Source organism: Portunus trituberculatus, chromosome 43 (assembly GCF_017591435.1).
Source record: "Portunus trituberculatus isolate SZX2019 chromosome 43, ASM1759143v1, whole genome shotgun sequence".
NCBI lineage: Eukaryota > Metazoa > Arthropoda > Malacostraca > Decapoda > Portunidae > Portunus > Portunus trituberculatus.
The window spans coordinates 20,035,589-20,062,182 of NC_059297.1; the positions used below are offsets into that span (position 1 = coordinate 20,035,589).

At 36.5% G+C, this 26,594-nt stretch overlaps 1 protein-coding gene across 3 annotated transcripts in view; it reads left to right on the forward strand.

The window, feature by feature from the left end:
- The window catches only part of LOC123518322, a 104,363-nt gene that overhangs the window by 18,998 nt on the left and 58,771 nt on the right, over window positions 1-26,594 (forward strand). For 2 of the 3 annotated variants that reach the window (XM_045279078.1, XM_045279079.1), the window contains 6 exons: window positions 10,143-10,211; window positions 18,149-18,245; window positions 19,164-19,194; window positions 21,011-21,064; window positions 21,797-21,987; window positions 24,959-25,041. In XM_045279078.1, the coding sequence (XP_045135013.1) occupies window positions 10,143-10,211; window positions 18,149-18,245; window positions 19,164-19,194; window positions 21,011-21,064; window positions 21,797-21,987; window positions 24,959-25,041 (525 nt within the window). Of the gene's footprint in view, window positions 1-10,142; window positions 10,212-13,851; window positions 15,581-18,148; window positions 18,246-19,163; window positions 19,195-21,010; window positions 21,065-21,796; window positions 21,988-24,958; window positions 25,042-26,594 lie in introns of those variants that run through there. The other variant, XM_045279080.1, reaches the window with a different exon arrangement.

The following is a 26,594-nucleotide window of genomic DNA, read 5'->3' on the forward strand; positions in this document are numbered from 1 at the left end:
AGAATTGCTCCTTGATAAATGTCAATAAAAATTGCATAATGATATAGCATACACATTGCTTATGCATAAAATTTCAGGTTTAAGAGCCATGAAATGTTTGATGGGAAAGAAAGTGTTCCTGGACAATTTGGTATTTGTAATATGTTAAAATGGAAATGGATGTAATTTCTCTCATTCTCATTCTTGAATGTTTTGCTAAAGCAAAATTTGATGTGTTTTTTCTCTATGTAACTGCTTTACTTTTTATTTTATTTATTTATTTATTTTATTTTATTTATTTTTTTGCTTCCTTGCATCTTAAATTGTTTGAGATGAGTATTAGCATACCAACAGAACTCAGTCTTCCTTTTTTGAAGTTTTATTGAATTAATTTAAATATAGTATGTTATCTTTTACAGTAATTTTGTCAGTTTCCTATGCAAGTTAAGAAAACTTGATATGAAGTAGAAAGTAAGTCATTGGTGTAGTGGCTGGGATGCAAGAAGGAACCCCCCTCAGCACTGGCTGAGATGCAGCAATAGGATATTCTGCTCAATATTGGTACATTGCTTGTGGTACATTAGTATGGTTTAAGATAGGCATGACTAGAGAATATAACTTTATTTTCTTTTCTTTTTTTAATAAATCACATAGGTGAGTTCTTGGTTGCATTGACTTTTATGTAACACTGAATTGTCAAAGCTTATGGTGAACAAATGTGCTTATTGAAAATGGAAGTTGAAATGCTAATATGCAGACTGAAGAAGGGTAGGGAGGAGACCCTCTAGATGACAGCAAAAGGAAATGGAAGGCATACTGCAAAAAGCCATGCAACTCTATGAACTGCCTTTAGTTAACATGTTTGCTCATGTAGATTTGCTTCATCTTTAACCAATTGATTGATATATCATCTCTACAAGGCAGTGTACATATTTGAAGAATCATTGAAAAAAAAAAAGGATGGTCAAGTTGTTTGTTTCTTTTTGTCCAATAAACTCATGTAGCAATACATGAACAATGAATGCCATATTTTCATTAGCAAAGAATGAAGATGAACTATGAAATGATAAGGATGGGTCATCACTTATGGTGATGTCCGATACATGTCACATGTTCTTCCTCTCTCTCTGTGAATGGAAATTTTGTTTGATAGCAATGAATGTAAAGTGTAATAGATAATATTTCTAGAAATTTCTTTATCACATCTTAGGGTTGCATTGCAAATCAACATGTTTAATAGTTTATTTCTTCATCCATTACTTTGTTACAGATGGTTTAGGGCTACAGTAATTCAGTAGATCAGTGCAAGCAACTGAAAGGACATAGCTACAGTAGGTAATACTCCTGTTCTATGTTTGTGTGAAAAGATATGATGTGTTGCTTCTTTATGTCTTTTATCTTTGTTTTTGTGTGTTGTATGCTTTTGTGCATTTCTCAAAATTTCTTTAGTGGGTGATGTAGTATCTGTAGTATGTTTATATGATCCTTTGGTTCATAATGCACTTAATTTGAATCATAGTTTTCACCATTATGACTTTATATATTTTATATTTATGACATTGAAACCACTCATCATAAAACTACCACAGGATTGATAAATATTTTGTACATAGTTTATATGTTCTGCTGTTAACATTTTTATTTTTAAATAGTGTGACATCATTATATTCTTTTGTTGGACACAAGAATTTATTAGAAGAAACTGAATGCACTTTGAAGTCCTTCCACTTTATTACTCAGTTACAATGCCATTGATAGAATGTGATAGATGTCTGTCCATACTTCCAACCTATTTGCTACTACAGTGAAGACTCAATACTCGAATGTCTTTGAAGTTGAACTTTTTTGATACTCAAATGCAAAAGTTCGACTCAGTACTCGAAAGATTATCTGGTACTTGAATGTCCACACGTGGTTGTAAACAAAGGGTCCCTTCTCCCTCCCTCCTGCCACTGCCAGTTGTCCCGCTGCAGTTGTGAGAAAAAACATTTTCCTGCATTCTCTCGGTAATTTTTCATTTAGAAACTTAGAATGGCACCAAAGAGGCTTGTTAGTGGTGAAAATAAGGAATCTAATGAGAGTGCAAGTGTTAGTGAGCTACAACCCTCCACCAGTGGGTTCATAGGAATCACACCAAGAGACAGGTTACCAGACGTTTTCATGGATGGTGACTTTGTTTTCCAATGAATAACTTTCCTTCTCCCCACCCTTCTCCCCTCCTCTTCTACATTATCTCATAAGCCTTCTTTTACAGTAAGTACATATTAGAATTATAAAAAAATTTACATTGAAATTTATGTAAACTTAAGATTTTGCTAAGGTTAGGAAGAATTACCTGATTTATAGGTATTGGTAGTCAAACTTTTTGATACTTGAACAGCCATTTGGAATGAGTTAAGTTTGAGTATTGAGTCTTCAATGTACCTGTGTGTTAGACAAAAATATCTTATTCCATAAGTGAACATATTTCTGAACAATGATTGCTAATTAACATTCCTGTACTTTGTTCCTTTTTAGTTATGAGCTAAATTGTTGAATTTAAAAAATCTATTTTTATTTAAATGTGAAAGCATCATTTATACTGACAATAGCCTTGTTTAATGATAATGGATTTTGTACATCATCTAGTGGTTACCAGCATCTTGTGTAATGTAAGAGGTAGTACAGTTGGTGTACTGGTTAGGCTGTAGACTTTGCCAAATATTGCTTAATAATGTGTACCTGATTTCATTATTGATCAGTAAATTTTGTCTATTCATAAGTCTGGCATTGTATTCATAAGTTATCAGGCAAACACCCACCCTCTCCTGTTCCAGTTTTACACCTGCCCCATGATATGGCTCATATCTTTCCCCCCCTCCCCAATTCCAAGCCCATTGTTGACATGGGGGTGCTATGGAGCAGGGAGTTGGTGTGCAATACTGGGATGAGCTTCAGGGTCCCTCCTGAGCCTTGGGCATCTACCCCATGCTGGACAGATTTTGCTTGGTCTTTCTCTCTTCTCTAGTTTTGTTCTATTCTTACTTCTTTTCCCCCATCTTCTCTCACTCTTCCATATCCTTCTCCTATGATGTGAGTGCCATGTCATTGGAATGCAAGACTGGCCCTAGTGTCAGTCATAAACATCCTTAGTGATGTCACGGGTACAACAAATCCTCTCTTTTGCTTTACCTTTACTCCTTAGGAGGATCTAGGGAGTGGACCATTTATTTCCTCCACATTCTTCACAGAGACACCATGCCTGATGATGAAATTTCTAATCTTCTTGTAGGGGCTTATGGGATTGTCCCTTTAACACAATCCCTAGACTTTCTTGGCTTTGCTGACCTGCCTCCACCCATGACTTTAACTAAGAACCTCCCCCTCACCCAGCTCCCTCCCCTCTCATCCCTCTTACTACCTCTCTCTCTTTCTTCCCATATTCTTCTGTCCCTCTTCCCTCATAACCACCCTTCTATCCTATACCCCACCAAAACTGCAACCTTACCCTCATCAACATTCAGCAGTTTACTTGCCTCATACTTCAACTCTCAAAACTACAACTCCTAATGCCCTGCCTCCTCCATCCTGTCTTGACAGACTTCTCCACTGGACCCCTTTAGCTCGCTGGGATAGACACTTCCACATCCCCATGACTGCCCAGTGCAATGACAACACACTACTATTTTAAAAATGTTTGCAAAGACATGTTGGGGAGGTAATTTCGTATATCAGGATCACTCCCAGTTTAATTGTAAACACAGAATCTGAATCTCAGACTATGCACAATTTAAAAGACCCCATAAGGCAAGCCTATCCCCACAACACCTGATGCCCTTCTTAACATCACAATAGACACAGTTGCTATCCCACAACACACTTGTTAAATGGGAATCACACCTTAGACTAACTGCTTTTCAGACCTCCATGACTTTCTAAATGACTGACGCAACATTTCATGTAGGCAATGCTACACCATCCCTCCTCTTGGCTGCCAAAGATGCCCAACAAATATAGCCAAAAAAGCTTTCAAAAACCACACTTTGCCTCCTGAAGTATATACATATTGGCAGGGTTTGCCTCAAGTGTCCAACAATATATTCCTCCCCCTTGTTAATGGCAAAACTACAGTAAGCCCCCACATTTAGCGATCCTATTAGTCTGCCGAAACCATCGCTAAATTGGAATTTTGCCAAATTTGAATACTACTTTAAATAGGGAAAAATACCAATCAGTCTTCTGTCCGCCCAAAGTCCCCATTTCGAGTCCTCATTTACAGCTGCAACATTGCCACTTTCACGAGAATCAGCACCCCCCGAACCACTAATGGAGGCCTCCTTTTCTGCCTAGCTTATACCCAAACTCGCCGTACTGCCTCACTATCCCAAACACCCCCGCCTTGCTGACATTTTTACAGAATCTCAATCCTTCTGTAGTATCTCTGCCCTTGTCATTCCTATGTATCATTAGAGTCCTTCATCTAATAGAACCCTCTGCACAACCAACCCTCAAACCCATTTCCTATAGTGCCATATGACGTATTGTAGTCTTGCACATTGCAACCCCAAACATTAACTTAACTTATTGAATGAATTTATGAAAGTCTTATGTTGTCATTGCAGATGATAAACTAACAAAGATTAGTATTCTGAATGTGCAATCATATCAAGTCCACACATTTCTTAAAGTAATGCTGAAGTACAGTATTTATTCATACTATTCCCAACTCAAATTTTTCCAATATGAAGTTTACTAAGGCATTATTATTAAAAGAACAAAAACCTCTCTGGTCATCATGTCCAAATGCTGAGAAATGTTGTTTTGGATTGGTTATTGTGATACATTCAGCTTGGCCTAGATCCAAGATATTTATTACCTGATTGGTTATTAGTCTTGACTGAAGTTATGGGAGAACCAATTTTATTTTATTCCTGAAGAAGAAATTGAATTATTTTTAATAAATGTATGCAAGTAAAGGAAGAAATTATGCAATTGTTTTACACAAAGGAAAATAGAATGCCTGGAAATATAGTACTAGTCAACCACATGTATGTATTAGGCTTACAAACATTGTCTGTAAAAATTATTAACTGAGTAAGAGTAAAATGTAGAGGAGGGGATTACCTGTTATACAGTATTATTTTTTATTATATATTTACTTTTTATTTGTATATTTTTTAGGAAGGAAACCAACCAAAGGCAATAAAAAGTATTAATAAAAAGCTCAGTTCCTGAACAGGGACAAATGTGTTAGCCAAATGAATGTCTTGAAGCTTCCCTCTTAAATGAGTTCAAGTCATAAGAAGAAAGAAATACAGAAACAAACAAGAGAAAAGGGATGAATGTTTGAGAATACTGGTTAACTCTTACATTTGAGAGGTGGACAGAATAGGGATGAGAGAAAGAAGAAAGTCTTGTACGGTGAGGCTATGGGAGGAGGGGAGGCATGCTGGTAGCATGTGCTGACAGGATGCTGAATGCACTTTTGCTTAAGGACAATAAACTGAAGCCAAGATGCTGAATGGACAAAATTTTCCAGTTTACATTATAAGTAAAGAACTGACAAAGAATGTTCAGTGTAAAAGAGAGACAGGGGTAGTTGAGTGTCATGGAAAAAGATGGGGTAGTTGTCTGGAAGATTGTGTTGAGTTGATAGATAAAGGAATTGAATTTTTTATGCAATGAACACTACTAAATTTACTCTGCCCTAATCAGAAAGTTTAGAGAAATCTTAAGTCAGGCATTCTATGCACTTCCTGGAAGGTCTGATCATCAATGAAAAGGTGTGGGAAAGTACAAAGTGGTATCATCAGTGTAGGAGTGGATAGGACAAGAAGTTTGGTTTAGAAGATCATTGATGAATAGTAGAAATGGAGTTGGTGACAGGACAGAATCTAAAGGAACACCAGTGTTAATAGATCTAGGAGAACAGTGACCATTTATCACAACAGCAATAAAATGTTATGTATATGTATTTTAGTACTGTATGTTATCCAGCTTTATTACTCCCTGTAAGGACTAATAACACTAGTTCAGGGGATGCTGTGAACTTTCCATTAAAGCTAGTTGGTATCTCGCTGAATGTTTCCCTTTGTGTCTGACAACTCGGGCGCAGTCACAGCCTGCCCTCTAAAGACAACTCTCTTTCTTCACTCAAAACTGCATGCATTTACCACACACACACCCTTCATTTAAAATTCAAAATTAAAAGATGGCAACTCCAAACCCAGCCTCAGAGTCCCCTTATGGGAAGGGAGCCAGAAATGTCCCCAGGTCAGACTCCTCTCTTGATCACAACCCTAAATGTCTTGACACCACTCCAACTTTTTCTTCATTAACTTCTGTAACATTCACAGTCTTAGATCTAATTTTCAATCTGTGGAACACCACCTCTCCTCTACTAAACCTCATCGTCATCATCTCACCAAAACACAGCTGTCTGAGGCTACTGACAGTAACCCCCTCTCTGTTCCCTTCTACTTTCTCTGTTCTCATTTTTGTTCCAAAGCTGGATGTGTCTGTGTGTGCAATGACTTAACTTGCTCTCGTGCCCACTCTCTCGAATCTGTAGAGTTCTCCACCATCTGGCTTCGACTCAGTAGTCACTCTCTAACCAGATTTATCTGTGCTGTCTATCTCTCCCCTAACTCCTCTGACTGTAGTAAATTCTTTGACTATTTAGCCTCCAAAGTGGAGCATGTTCTGTCCCTCTACCCTTTTGTGGAGATCTCCATTCTTTGAGATTTCAATGTTCAACACCAGCTTTGATTTCCTCTCCCTTCACTGACTATCCTGGTGAACTACCTTCAACTTTGCTATCCTCCATGACCTAGAGCAACTGGTGCAACACCCTACTCGTATTCCTGACCGTCTTGGAGACACGCCCAACATTCTTGATCTCTTCCTCACCTCTAATCCTTCTGCTTATGCTGTTACCCTTTCATCTCCGTTGGGCTCCTCCGATCACAATCTCATTTCTGTATCTTGTCCTATTTCTCCAATCCCTCCTCAGGATCCCCAAAGTGGAGGTGCCTCTGGCGTTTTGCCTCTGCCAGTTGGGGGACCTGAGGAGGTATTATGCTGATTTTCCTGGAATGATTACTGTTTCCGTGTCAGAGACCCATCTCTTTGTGCTGAATGCATAACAGAGGTGATAGTGTCTGGCATGGCATACAGGCATACATTCCTCATTCTTTCTTTCAACCTAAACCTTCTAAACCTTGGTTTAACACAGCCTCTTCTCATGTGATACATGATAGAGAGGTTGCTCACAAAAGGTACTTGAGCCTTCCATTTCCTGAATCTCACGCACTTTATATTTCTGCCCGGAATCATGCCAGGTCTGTTCTTCAACTTGCCAAACACTCCTTCATAATAAAAAAGATGTCAAAATCTTCCAAATTCTTGAGACTTCTGGCATCTAGCAAAAAACATCTCCAATAACTTCACTTCTTCATCTTTCCCTCCTTTATTTCATCCTGATGACACCACTGCCATCTCATCTGTGTCTAAAGCTGAACACTTCTCTCAAACCTTTGCTAACAACTCCACCTTGGATGATTCTGGGCTTGTCCTCCTCTCCTCCTCCTCTGACTATTTCATGTCTACAATCAAAATTCTTCGTAATGATGTTTTCTACGTCCTCGCTGGCCTAAACCCTCGGAAGGCTTATGGACCTGATGGGGTCCCTCCTATTGTTCTCAAAAACTGTGCTTCCATGCTTGCACCTTGCCTGGCCAAACTCTTTCAACTTTGTCTATCGACTTCTACCTTTCCTTCTTGCTGGAAGTTTGCCTACATTCAGCCTGTTCCTAAAAAGGGTGACCGTTCTAATCCATCAAACTACCATCCTATAGCTTTAATCTCTTGCTTGTCTAAAGTTTTTAATCTATCCTGAATAGGAAGATTCTCAAACATCTGTCACTTCACAATCTTCTATCTGATCGCCAGTATGGCTTCCGTCAAGGTCGCTCTACTGGTGATCTTCTGGCTTTCCTTACTGAGTCTTGGTCATCCTCTTTTAGAGATTTCGGTGAAACTTTTGATGTTGCATTAGACATATCTAAAGCTTTTGATAGAATCTGGCACAAAGCTTTGATTTCCAAACTGTCCTCCTACAGTTTCTATCATTCTCTCTGTAACTTTATCTCAAGTTTCCTTTCCAACCATTCTATTACTGTTGTGGTAAACAGCCACTGCTCTTATCCTAAAACTATTAATAGTGGTGTTCTGTCCTGTCACCCACTTTCTTTCTATTATTCATTAATGATCTTCATAACCTAACTTCTTGCCCTATCCACTCCAACGCTGATGATACCACCCTACATCTTTTCATGTCCTTTCATAGACAACCAACCCTTCAGGAAGTTAACAGATCATGCAGGGACGCCACAGAATGCCTAACTTCTGATCTTTTTAAGACTTTCGATTAGGGCAGAGAAAATTTAGTTGTTTTCAATGCCTCAAAAACTCAATTCCTCCATCTATCAACGCGACACAACCTTCCAGACAACTATCCCCACTTCTTCAATGATACTCAACTGTCTCCTTCTTCCACACTGAATATCCTCGATCTGTCCTTTACTCATAGTCTTAACTGGAAACTTCACATCTCATCTCTTGCTAAAACAGCTTCTATGAAGTTAGGCATTCTGAGGTGTCTCCGCCAGTTTTTCTCACCCCTCCAACTGTTAACTCTGTACAAGGGCCTTATCCACCCCAGTATGGAGTACTCTTCACAGGTTTGGGGGGTTCCACTCACACAGTTTTGAGATTAGATGGAATCAGAAGCTTTTTATCTCATGAACTCTTCTATTCTGACTGAATGTCTTCAGTCTCTTTTTCACCGCTGAAATGTTGCATCTCTTTCTATCTTTTATTGCTGTTTTCTTGCTATCTGTTTACTGATCTTGCTAAGTTAATGGCTCCCCTCCTGCAGTCTTGCTGTACAAGGCTTTCTTTTTCCTATCATCCCTATTCTGTCCAATTTTCTGATGCAAGAGTTAACCAGTTTTCTGAATCATTCATACCTTTCACTAGTATACTCTTCTGTATTTCCGTCTTCTTACGACTTCATTTCTTTTAAGAGGTAGGTATCAAGACATTTGATCCTCAATTTTGGATAACTACTTTTCTTTTAGGGAACCAGCACTCAGTGTGCTTTATATATATATATATATATATATATATATATATATATATATATATATATATATATATATATATATATATATATATATATATATATTGTTGCCCTTGGCTGGCTTCTCTTCTGCAAAAAAAAAAGTTATATTCATTGGTACATAAAACAAGTACTCCAAAAGTATTTGGTAACCACTAGTCTTTTTTTCATTGTTATTATTTTTTAACAGATTTGAAAAAGTAATCTTCCATCATAAACTTGTAGTTATTATTATTCTTTCTAAATGCTAATATATCTGTGGCAATCTTTGTAAACTTGTGTACATGTAGTTGATTGATTGTCTTGAGTTTTTCATTTACTAGATTCAGCTTTTCATTTGTGCATGTTGAATGTTGTTTTGACAGTCCAATATGTGGCAAGTTAAGATGCATGACCAAGCAATTTAGTTTTATTATTATTGTTATAATAATAATAATAATTATTATTATTATTATTATTATTATTATTATTATTATTATTATTATTATTATTATTATTATTAATATTATTGTTTTGTTAGAAAGTTTATGCTGAAATCAATAATAACATTACTATATTTAGACCATCATTTCCATTGATAATGCAAGTATACTCGTATTGCAACTAACCACAGGAAAAGGCAAGATATAAAAAGAAACTAAAATTTTGAACATTCTAAAGAAGTGGTTTTTATCCTCCAATATTACTCTTATTAGAATAAAAAAAAAAGTACTACATGTCTAATCAGTTTGTTTCCTGTAAAAATGTTTATTGATGAAATTGCACCTGTTATATCTACTTTCTTGATACGGTAATTGGTTTTATATAATAATATTTGAATGTTTAATAATCCATAGTGTTCAGATTGTTATATTACAGGCTGTTGTATTACATCATACCCTTACAGTTTTTTCGATTTGTCCATACCATAAGACAGAGATTAATAAATTTTCTTTTATTTAATACTTCCACGCTTTTATATCATCACTTTTAATGTGTTTTTTCTCTTCATTTGCATCCACAGACATATCTTGAAGCTAGTCAGTCAGATCAAGAATCTACACCAATATTCTTCCACCACCCGACCCACCATGTAAGTGTTCCCTCTTATGAAAATTACACAAGAAAGTATCCATCCAAGAAATAAATGATAATCCTTTATAGCATGATGTAATTTTAAACTGAAAGCATTATATATATTTGTCATAAAAGATGTAATTAATTTGTTTTCAGATTATCCACATTGAGTGCAAACAGATAATAATATAGACTGAAAGTTAAGGAGTGCTAAGCAATCATTCCCTGGTGCATTATGCCAATCGACTCAGTGACAGACACAAATATTTTTATTTCACTGCCAACTTTTGTGAGTGTATGTTTGTGCTATATGCATTTTACTTTTTGATGTAATATTTTTGGATGATATACTTAAGGGGACAGCACATTTGTTTCAAGTTTTCCTTTAGATTAAGCAGAACAACAACATAATAAATTCCTGAGATTATGAGGGTACAGTTGTCAAAACTTAATAATTTGAGTGTGTTCTGCATTTCGAGTGTAAAGAAGCATTGATAGCAGTTCTCAAGTGTCCTGGCTGCCCATCAACCAGGACAATGACCAAAAAAAAAAGAAAAAAAAAATTGCTGAATACCATCACTGGCCTAAGCCCTCGGAAGGCTTATGAATCTGATGGGGTCCCTCCTATCATTGTCAAAAACTGTACTTCCATGTTTGCACCTTGCCTGGCCAAACTCTTTCAACTTTGTCTATCGACTTATACCTTTCCTTCTTGCTGGAAATTTGCCTACATTCAGCCTGTTCCTAAAAAGGGTGACCGTTCTAATCCCTCAAATTACCGTCCTATAGCTTTAATCTCTTGCTTGTCTAAGGTTTTTTAATCTATCCTGAATAAGAAGATTCTTAAACATCTGTCTCTTCACAAACTTTTATCTGATCGCCAATATGGGTTCTGTCAAGGACACTCTACTGGTGATCTTCTGGCTTTCCTTACTGAGTCTTGGTCATCCTCTTCTAGAAATTTCAGTGAAACTTTTTCTTTCATGTTAGACATATCAAAAGCTTTTGATAGAGTCTGACATAAAGCTTTGATTTCCAAACTGTCCTATAGTTTCTATCCTTCTCTCTGTAACTTTATCTCAAGTTTCCTTTCCGACCATTCTACAGCAATACTCCGCTTAACGAACAGGATAGGGGGTGTCGAAGCTGTTCGTAGAGCAAAAATTTGTTAAGCAGACGTAATTTTCCCATAGGAAATAATGGAAATAGGGGGGATGTGTTCTTGGCTGGTCCCCAACATACCACATGGGTTAAAAAAAAAATTATGTATACGTTTCACAGTGTATTGGGCCACCGGTGTACCACTACTTTTATGATGTCATATGAGTCATTGGAAGTTAGAGAAGCTACATACAAATTCTCTCACTGATAGCTCCACTGTAATTTGTGCAGGAGCGGATCAAAGTTCGCCGTGGTGAGGTAGAGTCTAGCATATTGAACCAATGCAGGTAAGATGTTAAGCGCCAAAAACACGTTAAGTAGAGCAGAAATACAGGTCAACCTCTTCGTACTGCGGAGTGGGAGAGTGAGACAGAGGCAGCCAATACCAGCACCAGGAGCTGGATACAAGATTCCTTAACAACGTCAGAGTAACCTCCTGCCGCGAAATGGCATCCATGAACGGTTGGACGAGGTTGCTATCAGGTTGCTTTGAGGTTGCTGGGAACACCACCTCTCGAGGTGGTGTTACTGTCTTATATATGCATTTATGTTCACAAAACAACATTTCTATTAGCTTTTTACAAACCTTGCCCCCAAGAAAGGATTGTTTTGTAATGCTTAAAGTGAAATCTTACAGGGAATACCAAAAAAATAAAGCAGAGATGAGATCGGCCACAGACGAGGTGGAGACTCGCGGCGACTTGGCCGCTTCTTCTTCTTGTGACCCTTTTAGCTTGCGTATTGCTTTCACCACGATATTAAATTTGTTTCCACTCCTCTATTGCCTGCTATAATGGATATCATATCTTAGTATTCATATACACTCATGCCATGAGGATAACCTCGACTCCGTGGCGCTGAGTGATAGTGAATTACTAATGAAATACCGCGGTATTTCATGAGTAATCTCATCTCTGCTTTATTTTTTGGTATTCCATATAAGATTTCACTTTATGCATTACAAAACAATCCTTTCTTGGGGGCAAGGTTTGTAAAAAGCTAATAGAAATGTTGTTTTGTGAACATAAATGCATATATAAGACAGTAACACTACCTGAGAGGTGGTGTTCCCAGCAACCTCAGAGCAACCTCGTTACCGTCGCTCCAAGCGTTCATGGATGCCATTTTGCGGCAGGAGGTTGCTTTGACGTTGTTAAAGTTTCTTGGATCCAGCTCCTGGCAGCCAATGAGCACCTTTAGGCAGACTACCAACCTCCACCTGCCAACAGCAACAAATCTTTGTGGATGCTATTTTACGAAGGTTGGTATGTGAGCAGGAGGTTTCTATGGAGGTTGTATGTACCAACATAGACAACAACCAGCTTCTTGGATCTGGCCCCAGGAGCGCTAGAGACAGAGGCGGAGAGCCAGCCAATCACAGCGAAGCTGCTGCATTCGGTCCCTCACCCGGCAAATTCAAACCCAGAGAATGTGCTAAAACAGATGTGGTTGTACGTTATGCAGACTTTTTGGTCTAACTTTATATAGTACGTTAAACTGGAAATTCGTTAGACGAATGTTCGTTGAGCGGAGTATTACTGTATTGCTGCTGTAGTAGATGGCCACTGTTCTCCTAAATCTATCAATAGTGGTGTTCTGTCCTGTCACCCACTTTCTTTCTATTATTCATTAATGATCTTCTTAACCAAACATCTTGCCCTATCCACTCCAACACTGATGATACTACCCTACTTCTTTCCATATCCTTTTATAGACAACCAACCCTTCAGAAAGTCAACAGATCACATAGGGACACCACAGAACGCCTGACTTCTGATCTTTCTAAATTTTCCAATTGGGGCAGAGAAAATCTAGTAGTTTTCAATGCCTCAAAAACTCAATTCCTCCATTTATCAATGTGACTCAATCTTCCAGACAACTATCCCCTCTTCTTTAATGACACTCAACTGTCTCCATCTTCTACATTGAATATTCTCAGTCTGTCCTTTACGCATAATCTTAACTGGAAACTTCACATCTCATGTCTTGCTAAAACAGCTTCTATGAAGTTAGGCGTTCTGCGGCGTCTCTGCCAGTTTTTCTCACCCCTCCAACTGCTAACTCTGTACAAGGGCCTTATCCGTTCTTGTATGGAGTACTCTTTGCATGTTTGAGGGGGGGGTTCAACTCACACAGTTTTATTAGATTGGGTGGAATCAAAAGCTTTTCGTCTCATCAACTCTTCTCTTCTGACTGACTGTCTTCAGGTTCTTTCTCATCGCCAAAATATTGCATCTCTTTCTAGCTTTTATTGCTATTTTCATGCTAACTGTTCTACTGATCTTGCTAACTGCATGCCTCCCCTCCTCCTATGGCCTCTCTGCACAAGGCTTTCTTCTTCCTTTCATCCCTATTCTCTCCAACTCTCTGAGTCTTTAATGCAAGAGTTAACCAGTACTCTCAATCATTCATGCCTTTCACTGGTAAATTCTGGAACTCCCTACCTGCTTCTGTATTTCTGTCTTCCTATGACTTGAATTCTTTTAAGAGTGAGATATCAAGACATTTGCTCCCTAATTTTGGCTAACTCTTCACTTATCTTTTATAGAACCAGCACTCAAGTGGGCCTTTTTTAATGTGTTGCCCTTGGCTGGCCTTCTCTCCTGCATTAAGATAAAAAAAAATCCATGAATAATGCAAATAGATAATTAATGATATGATCTCTTGTTTGCTTCATGACATCCCACTCATATGGAGAAACTCAACAAAAGTGGACTGCTACTTATTGCAAATATGTGCCTCTCCAACTTACACAAGACTAGTGTTAGTATCAGCTGAATATGTGCAGAGAGAGATTGTGTCCTATGCAGTGAAAATCTTTTGAAAGTCATCATTAATGATAAAAGCTGATATATGGATATAATTTAGAAAGCATACAATGGTCTTGTGGTGATGGAATTTAAGTTCAGTCTGACCAATAAAAGGGCAAAATAAGACTTCTACAAAGTGTCTGCTGATCTGTTTCAGCATGGAAGGAGTGGTTCTTTGCAAATTGACAGTGAGCTGTTACTTGTTCATTTAAGTCTTTAAGATGTTTGAGGAACAATGCAAATAGGGAGCATCCAGACAAGGATCCACACAGAAATGGGTTTCGTATTATAACAAAGGTCCTACTCTCTTCTGTTAAGCAGTCTTCTTCCAAAAACGATATGGCACTGGTCTGTGCCTGCCTTACTCACCTGACAGTATTTGTATATTCAAATTTAACCTTCGACTTAAAAAGCAATGATTAGTCCATGCCCAAGAGATTCTAATGGATGATTTTTGACATATTAGTATGTAGTAGATATTTATAGATTTGTAAATTTTTAAATGTTTCATTTATTTATATTGCAGATAATATTCCATATTTTTCTACTATATTTTCCTGTACTATTTAGCTACTTTTTTTTTTACTACATTCACAAATGCCACTGCCATACTGGATAGAAATTAACAAAGTGATGCAAACATGATGTGCCACAAACACCACAAGACCAAGTGCTGCTACACTGCTACCAGTCTACTTTGCAAAACCAGTGCTAATTTTTTATTTGCAGGGATTTTTTTTGTGGTGAAGTGCAGCATAATTCTAATTAAGTATATAATTGTATTTGACAGCTTTAATCCTTACTAGATAGGCAACTTTGAATATAGGAAGGCATTATCAGTATGAGAGATAAGAGTAGGAGGGAAAAGGGAAAGGGAACATGTATTACAAATTTTTTTCTCTCTTCATATGAAGTAGAAAAAAAATAGTAAATCATCAGATATGAAATTAATTTTCTAAACTTTTATGTGATCCTCAATTAATGTGTGAAAGAAATTTAAGGAAGGAATTGTCACAGTACAATTACAGGGGTTACACATTTTGTTATTATATGATTTTTTTTTTTAAATCATTAATGTGTATCCTTCAAGTATATAAAATGAAGTGAAATTAAAGATATATTCTGTTTCACGTGTAAAGTAAACCAAGATGATGTCACAGGAAGTTCTTTCTCTTGTCTTATCATTACTTGACATAAAAGATTTCCGTTCAGTCTCGTGTAACGTTCCAGCATAACAGTGTGTTGGATCTCTCTATTCTGCTTTGACGTATTTGTTTTTAACTTGAGGTTTCGTTTATGAGATTATCTTCCCAATACAGTACACAGAAATGGATTGGAGCAATAATGAGAATATTTATTCCAATAGTGAAGCTATATTTTTTGATGGGCTAATCAAATCAGGAAATATATTGGAGTAAGTACCATAATTCTTTGATTAGATATTAGATTTATATTTAATTGTATTTATAGCATCAAGAATGATACCATACCATTGCCATTTTTTTGTGTGTGTTTAAAAAAAACCCAAATAATTTTTTGAGTCTGTTTTCCTCTGTTCTAGGAAAAAATATGCATGTATTTACCTAATTGTATTGTACAGGGTTCAAGTGGGGCCTCATAGTGTCCTGTCTTCATATCTCCATTTATCTAATTTTTCCTTAAAGTTATGCACATTATGTGCTGTAACAACTTCATTATCCAATGCATTCCATTTTTCCACCAATCTGTGTGGAAAACTGTATTTTCCAATATCCTTCACACACTGCCTCATCCTGATCTTCTTTTCATGTCCTCTTGTCTATCCATCTTCTTCTGTCAACAGCACCAGGTCTTCTTTGTCTGTGTGTGTGTGTGTGTGAGAGAGAGTTTACTAAGTTGTATTTACCAGTTGTGAAATACAGGGTAAAAGTTACTCTTGTTCCATGCTCTTTCTTTCTCCAGTCTTAAGCACATTTGTTGTTATAATACCAATCCTTCTTAAATAGGTCATCCATTGCTTTTTAGATCTCCATTTCTCCACTCCTTTATTATTGATATCTATGAAGATGATCCAATTTTTCTTCTATGTTCTTCTGAAATATGTATTTGTTCCAGTCCATCTCATCAAAATATTTCCTAAGTTGTCCAAGATTTGTCTTACTGTAGTTCTCTTGTGGTCTTCTTTTCTTTTATTGATGCTTGCATCCATTAATAAGGACTGAATCAACACATAATCACTTTTCTATTAGGTTTTTCTACTTTAAATCTGCTATTATGGCTTGTTCCTAAAAATTAGATGAAGTCATGGAGGTATTTAATTTATTCTGAATCTTGTGTCTTCATTAACCTATTCCTTGAAAATATTCGCAACAACCAACTCCAGTAACTTGTTCCCCTCATGATGCCTCAGTACCTTCTATGATCCAACTCTCACAAGATGCCTCTTTACAGTTAAAGTCTTCCATCACTGGTACATCTTAGTTTTCTTCAAGCAACTTGGATAAGCTGCCCTTGTATCTTAGAGCTTTTTCTTGTATTCTTCCTTTCCCCATGAGTTGAGATTAGGGAGAACATATGTCATCTTCCCAGATCTCTCTTTTTTTTCTTTTTCTCTCTGTGGTACACACCCTTTTTTTTTTTACTCCAAATACCATTACAGTCTTTTTCCCTATGCTGTATATCTGCAAATTTTCTTTCTACTTGATCACTTTCACAACCTTTATCTTTAGCATGCAACCATTTATCTTACCTTTCTGGTCTTTCACAATTTTCCAGATGTCAACCTTCTTTTCATTCTTCCGAATTTCCTGCTTTACATTTAACCTTACTTTCATACTTCTTGTATGAATAAAATTAATCCATTCCATGGTTGAGCTTTAGAACTGAAATGTTAGCAAACCAAAACCATTTTTCCCCCATGATAAACTTGGATGCACATAGATGTACCCACCATTGGATAGGTAGGACCCATTGTACATAGGTATATCAACCATTATAGAAATCTGATGCAATCTTTCGTAATGCGGTGCATTTTCCTTAAAAAGGGGTTGCAGGTGCTTCTTTATTTCATAAAACTAACTAGTGATGTGTTGCATTCATGATTGACTCAGATAAATAAAACAAATTAATATAATCTCCATAGGTAGGATGCATTTTATCTAGGTATCACTACCAGCAAGAGATAAATGTAATGAATGACACACAATACACCCAGTGGAGATTTCCCTTGTCACTTGACCAACGCCCTTTGGTCAGCATCTTGGAGTCTGGGTGTGGTGGACACCGGCGAGGGCAGTAAGGGGATAGCCGGCGACTGGGAAGTGCAGGGTGTGTCAAGTGTGTGTGCGTCTAAAATGTGTGCTGCGGGGATTAAGTGACTCCGTGAACTCAGTGACATGAACACTTACCAAGTTTTAAGCATGTTTCCATATGTACTTGTACGTTGTGTGTACTTGTAAATTTGTACATAATATACAAACTTTTTATATCCTGAGTTTTCCTTCTACACCTGGGTTGTTTAAGAACACCTAAACTACTAGTGAAACCGCTCGGCTGGACAACAGATAAAAACAATAAACTTAATAACTTTATGTGGGCCTACAGAATCTACAGTTGGCCTGCTAACCAAACAAAGTTAAGCTCTCTATGCCAAAAGGGCTTAACATAGAGCCAATGTAGTATGTATGTGAAATTTGAATTTACAGATCACCAGAAGATTCACCATCCAGCTATAAAATGCATTTTTAAAACTAAATTTTACAATACTTGTAATCTAAGTTTACATCATTATTTATTTTGTATAGCCTTAATGCCTTGAATATTACCTTTGAAGTGATAAAGTTGATACTAATGACAAGAACCTTGCCTTAATGACACAAAGAATAACAATTTTATACTTATTGCTGTTGAATTCAATACTTTTTATGTTTTTGCTAAATTACTTATTCTTAAAAGTATGTATTCTCTATACTAGTTGGAATAATTTGACAAATTGTGATTTCAGAAATGCAACCGATAGTGATGAGAGTGACTTCAGTGAGGAAGAGGAGGAGCTGCAAAAAGTGGAAGAGCAGGAAGAGGAGGAATACCTAGTGCCAGACGTTAGTAATTTTGTTCACCATCTCTTAAGTTATACCTATTTTGAGAAAAGTGAAAATGCTTATATTTATTGATTTATTTTATATATTTTTTCCTGCTTTCTTTATTTATTTTATTTGTTTAATCTATATCTTTAATCTGTATCTAGTTTTGTATTTTCCACATGCCTGTAGACTGATATTAGAGGAATTTTTAGGAATTTAAAGTTAAAAGAGATAAAGAAAACTGATTATATATAAATAATGTCAGATTGAGTTGTGACATTGTTTGTAGTACCCAGAAAGGAATGGATAGATGGTTGCCTGATATAACATCAAAATATATAAAAAGAGTTAAGAACATTTGCAGATGGACTAAGTTGAACTTCCATCAAATGGAAGAAAATAAAATTGTATGTACGTAGAATTTTCTGTGTGCCAGATAGATAACAGTAACCAAATGGTTATGTATGGATGATAAAGCAAAACAGTGCTCACGTGAAATAAGATGCAGAGAAGAGATAAAAAGTTTTACTGTGATGTACTATAACTGATAGCCAGTCAACAGAGATGAGAGAAAACTGTTTCTGGGGAGATCTTTGTCATGTACTGGAATAATAACGGCTAATGGAGCAAGTAACCAAACAAAAGCTGGCAGTAATCATATCATGAAATATTAATTTATGAAACATGAAAGTGTAGTTCATTGTTTTGTATTTTGATAATGAAAAAAAAAAAAAAAATTTTTTGACTGACTCAGCAGCTAGCATTATTCCATTATTAAAGCTGTATATAAGGTACCAGGTTTTCAACTTTTGACATGTGAAGTATTGCGCTTATATTACTTTTGTCTGATTTAGTAGTTTCACTTTGATTTTTCTTGGAAAATTTACATTATCATATCAATGATTTTGATTTTTGTTAAAATTTTCATTTCTACAGAGACAACCAGTGCAGGATGCTAATATACAAGGTATTTATGTTCTGCATTCATACATGCATGCAAATATGAAGACTGTCTCCCTATAAAAAGATAGGTAGCCAAGACAAGGCACACAACTTTTATATTCATATTCATTCATATCGCTTTCTTCATCCCTCGGCCTCTGACAAAAAAGAGCAAGTACTTTTGCCCTTACTCTACAATGATCAGTCACACTGTTTGGTCGGAATAAGTCTCCTTCATAGCAGGTACCCTCTCCTACGACACCTGTGTGAGACTATCAATGTGTCTCCCATAGAGGTTATAAGCCTATGTCATTCCTCACTCACTCACAATTGCTCTTCATTTGTGTCTGTCATACAGAATCTTTTTATTATGGTCCAGTGTCAGTCCTCTTTCTTTAAGACTCACACTTTCTATTTGGAAAATATAACAAACAAAACCATAGACCCACCAATGCAGTTTCCCAGTATCCTTTCTATAATTTTTCTAGAAGAACATTATCATTCTTTCAACAAATTACATTATAGTGTAGTTATCTTCATATCACTTTCATTTGGCTTGAGTAGAAGACTTATTATGAATGATTTATACATGTAAAATTATCTTTCAACTCAATTTATACTGCTGGACACTATATCCACTTTTTTTTTTTCATCTCTAAATACTATAAACCTAGTGAATCATTGTATAGATGTATATTTTTGTAAATAGTTCAGTACATATTGATTGGAACTTATCATTTATTTTCTTGGTTTCAACATTGTAATCAAGGAGCATTATTTCTATGGATGAGGCCTGTGGTGTGTATCTTTGAGGAACAAGGTTAGTATAACCATGATGAATTGTTTGGAAAGTGTTGGTTGACTCTACTTTTAATAATCTGCATTTTTAATAGTTTTAGATCCAAATTTGTATAATGTTTATTTGTTTGTAATTTGAAAAAACATATGCTTGCTTCACTTAGACTGGTGCTGTATTAATTGCTTCTTACTGTATGTTGAATAACTGTTGTCAGAGAGAGAGAGAGAGACAGAGAGAGAGAGAGAGAGAGAGAGAGAGAGAGAGAGAGAGAGAGAGAGAGAGAGAGAGAGAGAGAGAGAGAGAGAGAGAGAGAGAGAGAGAGAGAGAGAGAGAGAGAGAGAGAGAGAGAGAGAGAGAGAGAGAGAGAGAGAGAGAGAAGCACAGATGGATACTAATGAGAGCAAAGCTTCTTATTGTTGAAGTGAAAATGTGTTTGCTACGTAAATGTTGGATACAAATATATTTGTTACACTTTTAAGTGCAGTGTATCTGGAAAAAGATGGCTTGGTTAATGAGTTTAATAACAGTGCAAGAAGTAAGCAAAATTGAATTGGAAAATAAAATAATGATTATCTTAAGGAGAAAAGGAACAAGATTATTTGCTTTTCACAACCTAATGTGAAGAGTTATTCCCAATGACCAGCAAGTTTAGAGATATAAAATTACATAATTCATTAACCATAAAAAAAACTGTTATGAACATATTCCATTTCCATTTGAAGGCAAACTTTTTTCCCTTCTGTCACTGATGTGTGAATCAGAGACTGGGTGTGGAGTAGGGCACAACAATAAGAATACATTCTTTGGAAAGGAATGATCTGATAGAGCCATGTGAAGTAGCAAAATGGGAAACTGAAAGCAACTGAAGTATGTATGAGAGATGTGGAATGAGTAACTATGCAAATTCTGTTAATTAAAAACTCTACAAATAGATATCAGAACAAATGAACTGTTAATTTCCATGTAAATGCTCAGATTAATGTATAAAGATTAATGTGTAAATTATATATCTTTTGAGTTATCATCTGCATTTTATTTCCAGATTTACAAGCCAGGCCACCTTACCCAACCCCAAGAAATCAATCAAAAGCAAAAGGCAGGTCTAGATTACTTCTTTTAGAAAGATGTCTTTGGTCTTCATCTGTTGAGAGTACTTTAGGTCTTGAATAGAATATTAATTTATTAGTCAAACATTCAAGTAATTATATATGGAAAAAGAATTATGGAAATGTTTTTATGTTATGTAGATAATTGACATGGATGGCAGCAAATGACTTGAGGCATAGTAATTGTTAAATTTTGTTCTTGGGCATAAAAAGGAATAGCTTGTATGGAACTTTGTATTATGACTGCACATTTTATTGTATTTCTTAATTTTCAAGACATATAACTTATGACATTGTCATTGTTATATGTGCTCAGCATATATAACAGTTTGCATAGTAGTGCCCAAAAGTAAAGCAGGTTTTTCCCTTTAACAGCAAAATGGGCCCATTTCCTTCCTTACCTCTGATCTTGTTCACTGATCAGACCAGATGCAAGAGAAACACTATAGCTTTTCTTCATCTATCCCAATCACTTGCAGCCACTCATCTTTACTTCTCAGATATCTCTTCTGTATATAACACTAATTTTCACACATCTATCTCTCCCATATACTCTAAACTGTACATCTCTTTGATTGAATTTCCATTAATTGTTTTACTTCTATATTTATATAAAGAAATTTGTATGTATTTATATCTCTAATAATTTCATAGAAATATGCCTATAACAAACAACCTCACTAACTGTAAGTGTTCCACTTTAACTGTTATTTATTTATCAGATGAAACATTTGATAATCCAGACGCCATTTATTTGGAGCCAATTCAACCAAAGCCACAACTACCACCGACCTGCCCTTTATCTAAACTCCCATTTATTGCCACCAAGGGACCTAACATGATTAGGAACATAAGTTATGAACTTATACCTCCTCCTAGTGAAGGAGGCCCAGCACCATCCTTTCATAAAAAGGTACAGTAATCAGATATACACAGTGGTTTTGTGGGAATCACATGGTGTTTAACTGTTAATCATCAGCTTATAATTTCAGATGATGAAAAGGCAAAAGTGCATGAGTAAAGTACGATGAAGTACAGATAAGATTTGTTAATTATCCTGATGTGATGCAGAAAAATTCAGGTGTGCTGTGCAAATGACTTTTACTCAGACACAGATAACAGTAGATCTGGATTTGACATGGGAGTGCGGAGCCACACTGCCACTGCAGTAATGTACCCAAAGCGGTCGACTGGTAGTACGCGGCAGCTAACTGTTAAAGTTATAATTTTGTAAGGTTTTATACAGTATAAGGTGCATTTTTTAAAGAAATGCTAATCATTACTAAATACTAAATTTGTGGAGGCTGTGAGGTGCACCAGATTAAGGGCTCGGCTGACCTCTACCTGGAGGAAACATTATTATTATTATTATTATTATTATTATTATTATTATTATGTACATATTTGTGGCAAGTTGTATACACCTATGTCTACTGCGAATTAGTCATTTTAAAATCTCAGGCGAGCAGCGAGATGGCCAACGGTTTAGCCAACGGACAGTGACAGCCACTCAAGTCACTCGGTTCAAGTCAGTCATGCTAGGGATACCGCTGCAGCCAAGAGTGAGGGATTATAATTGTTACGTGCATGTTCAGGCATTTTGACATATCTGTGGAGACAATGAAACAGTGAAATGTGAATGCTATTGAAAGAGTTTTGTCCAACAATGGATTTACAGTGAAAGTGTGAAGAGCTTGTGTCGAGGCTCACATGAAAATGTTATTATACGCGTGTGTGATCCAGTCGCTAGTGATGTCACTGTGCAGTGAGTAATGAAGTACAGTGAGGTGAATAAGGAGTGAACATTGTGAGTGGTGTAATGCACACAGATTTAACATTGTGAGTGATGTATCCAACTGTGACGTGTGTAGGGTGATGCTGAATGTTGTATGCGGAGTTAAGTCAATGGTACAGTGGAGAAGAACTGCTAGTGGTGACTTGAGGCGTACAATGTGAAACACTACAGTGAAATATAATGAGAGGTCACACAAAATGGCAGAGTGAGAGGCTGTAACTGGGACGTAATCCGAGACGTGTGCAACTAGTGGCAGTGACTGCAGTTATGACATCTGGTGCCATATAGATAGTTAGTTTGGGAAAAGATAGTGACACTGGTGAAGAACAGTGACATGTTATTGACATCACTGTGATGTGGAAGTGTACTGTGGAGTGCTGTTAAGTGTTAAACTCACCTGATTACTAACGTGACTGCAACAAACCGATGAATGATTAATAGTGACTAGAATGGTAGGAAACAATGCCTAGGCAGTGACTGATAGTGACTACTGCGATATATTTCGTCGCGTTAATGATGTAAAAAAAAATAATAAAGCCCGCTTACGCGCTTTGTAAATAGTCTTCCTATAAAAAAAGAAAAGTTGCATTTTTGTTAATGAAATTATATAGAGTACGCTAGTGCAACATCTGTGACATATATAAGGGGTGGGATAGTAAGACACCAACAATGATGTCCACGCCTAGAACAAACCTGGTGTCGCCACAGGAGGTAACACATGGTCACAGAGTGATGACAAGAGGCGTAAACTCACAGGTGTGAATAAGAAATGAGCAAGTGGACAGCTAAAATCATGTAAAGTAATTTATAAGTGATACAAAATTTGCATTTTGTGTTTGAAATACAGCTGTAAGCTTAAAGTTGTATTTAAACATCCACCTGGTACTATATAAATTCTCGTATTTGACTTGTATAACTGAGCGGTACAATGACACGGTTGTATGGATTTAGATACCGCTTTCAGGCATTGAATTAAACACAGTTAGCTTGCTTCACAGTGATTTTCATAGATTCATGTTGGCTAGGAGCTGAGATTTCGAGGTTTGAAATTTAAGGTCCATTCTCCGGCTTTTCATGTCAAATCCAGATCTACTGTTATCTGTGACTCAGACTATTGTTTCATATATTTTTGCATTGACACAAAAATGGTTGTCATCTTGATCATCTTTTCTCAACCAATTTGTTGCTTTTACAACACATACAGTTGCCCATCATACATTGGCTTCCTCTTCAAAAGGCAAATCTCCTCATACAAATATTCCTGCCTGGATAAATAACAAATGTTATTACAGCTGATTTTCTAAAACTAAATTAGTTTGTAACTGAAAGCCATAATAAAAGATGTATAAAAAAATAATTTCTTTAAAGGGAAGTCTTTCTGCAATCAGCCAGCTAGCACGATATATGCAGCAATCACAATGGCACAACATACCATATCCTCAACATTCTTGAGGATACATGTTCATTGTCTACCTACAACACATCCTCACCATTTCACACGTAACACTACATGTATCAACCTACCAGCACCACTTTACACTGTACATAAGATTCCTGCAGAAAGTCTCCCTTAAACACTCAATTCTGATATGTTTGCCTGAAGCCCCACACAGCATAGCATACTGTTAGGGGACCCTGCCACACTCAGCCAGCCACCACTGTTATCCTCACTCCAACACCAAACAAACTCTTCAAACTGTAAAATTCTACAAACACTCTATCATCCTATATTATCACCGCCTCCCTCTACATTACATAGCATAACTCTTGCTACTAGAATGTACAGCACACTTATCATTACAATGTAAAATCATAGCACAGTAGTGAACCTCACATCTACTTACTGGCAACAGAATACAGCTTTCTTCCCAATAAAAGATGCACTCTGTGATAGCTAAGTACTGAGGACACTAAACATCAAAATTATTAATGCATCAAATTCAACCCCTCAATTTTAGTTATCTTAATGACACATTTACATTTAGTTTAACTTTGAAATGTTACAATGTGATTATAATGATGATAATGGTATTAATGACTATTATAATCATTATCAATTTTGTAACTTGGCTCTGGTTTCATACAACAGGTATCTAAAGATTCTCAGCCTCAACCACAAAAAACAAAAATAGTCCACCGGCCATACGTCCCAGAGCGCAACAATTCCCCAATGTGAGTATTATTTTTCAGAAAGCAAAGGCATGTTTAACTTTGTATAGTTTTTATGTGTATTTTTTTTTTTCAATTTGACTGGACAGAATATTTCCCAATTCAGATGTTATACTGTTTTTGTATGTGTGTGTGTGTGTGTGTGTGTGTGTGTGTGTGTGTGTGTGTGTGTGTGTGTGTGTGTGTGTGTGTGTGTGTGTGTGTGTGTGTGTGTGTGTGTGTGTGTGTATTTACCTAGTTGTAGTTTTACAGGGCCTGGGCTTTATGCTCGTGTGGTCCCGTTTCCATATCTACACTTATCCAATTTTTCTTTAAAACTATGCACACTCTTTGCTGACACCACTTCCTCACTCAGACTGTTCCAAGTCTCAACACATCTTTGCAAGAAACTATATTTTTTAACATCTCTCAGACATCTTCCCTTCCTCAGCTTTTTACTATGCGATCTTGTGCTTCTAATGTCATATTCTTCTCTCAGAATCAATTTCTCATTATCCACTTGATCCATTCCGTTAATCAATTTATAAACTTGTATCAGATCCCCTCTTTCCCTTCTCTGTTCCAGGATTGGTAGATCCATAGCCTTTAGTCTCTCCTCATATGTGATCCCTTCAAATTCTGAAACCATTCTTGTGGCCATTTTTTGTAGTCTCTCCAACTTCCTTATGTCCTTCTTTTTATGGGGGGTCCACACAGCTGCATATTCCAATCTGGGTCTTATTATAGTACTTATCAATTTCTTCATCATTTCTTTGTCCATATAGTGAAATACTAATCCAATATTCCTTAGCAAATTATGTCTCTCTGAAAATTCTATTAATATGACTTACTGGTTGATTGTTTTCTTCCATCATCAAGTCCTTTTCCTTTTTTACTTTTTCTAGTTCTACTCCATCTTCCATCTTATAGATTCCCATTGGTCGTCTTTCACTCTTTCCTATTTCCATGACATGGCTTTTGTCCACATTGAATTGCATCTCCCATTTTTTACTCCTTTTCCAGATCTTGTTTAAGTCTTCCTGCAGTATTTCACAATCTTCTTTTTGCTTTATAACTCTGCACAGTTTCACATCGTCCCCAAACAGATTTATGTAGCTGTTCACTCCTTCTGGCATGTCGTTTATATATATGAGAAAAAGTATTGGCACCAATATTGACCCCTGTGGCACTCCGCTTTCTACTGTTCTCCATTTGGACTTCATATCTTTAACTACCATCCTTATTTCTCTCCCCCTCAAATAATTTTCCATCCATCTCAATGTGCTTCCTTTTAAGCCACCCTTCTCCTCTAACTTCCACAGTAATCTTTCATTTGGCACTTTATCAAATGCCTTTTTTAAATCCAAATAAATACAGTCAATCCATCCCTCTCTCTCTTGTACTCTATCAACTATTCTAGCTTTTCTAAAACCAAATTGGCTATTTGATAATTATTTGTTGTCTTCAAGAAATTTGATCCATTGTTTCTTTATTACTCTTTCACACATCTTGTATATTATACTAGTTAGTGATACTGGTCTGTAAATTAAAGGTTTTTCCTTCCTTCCTTTCTTATA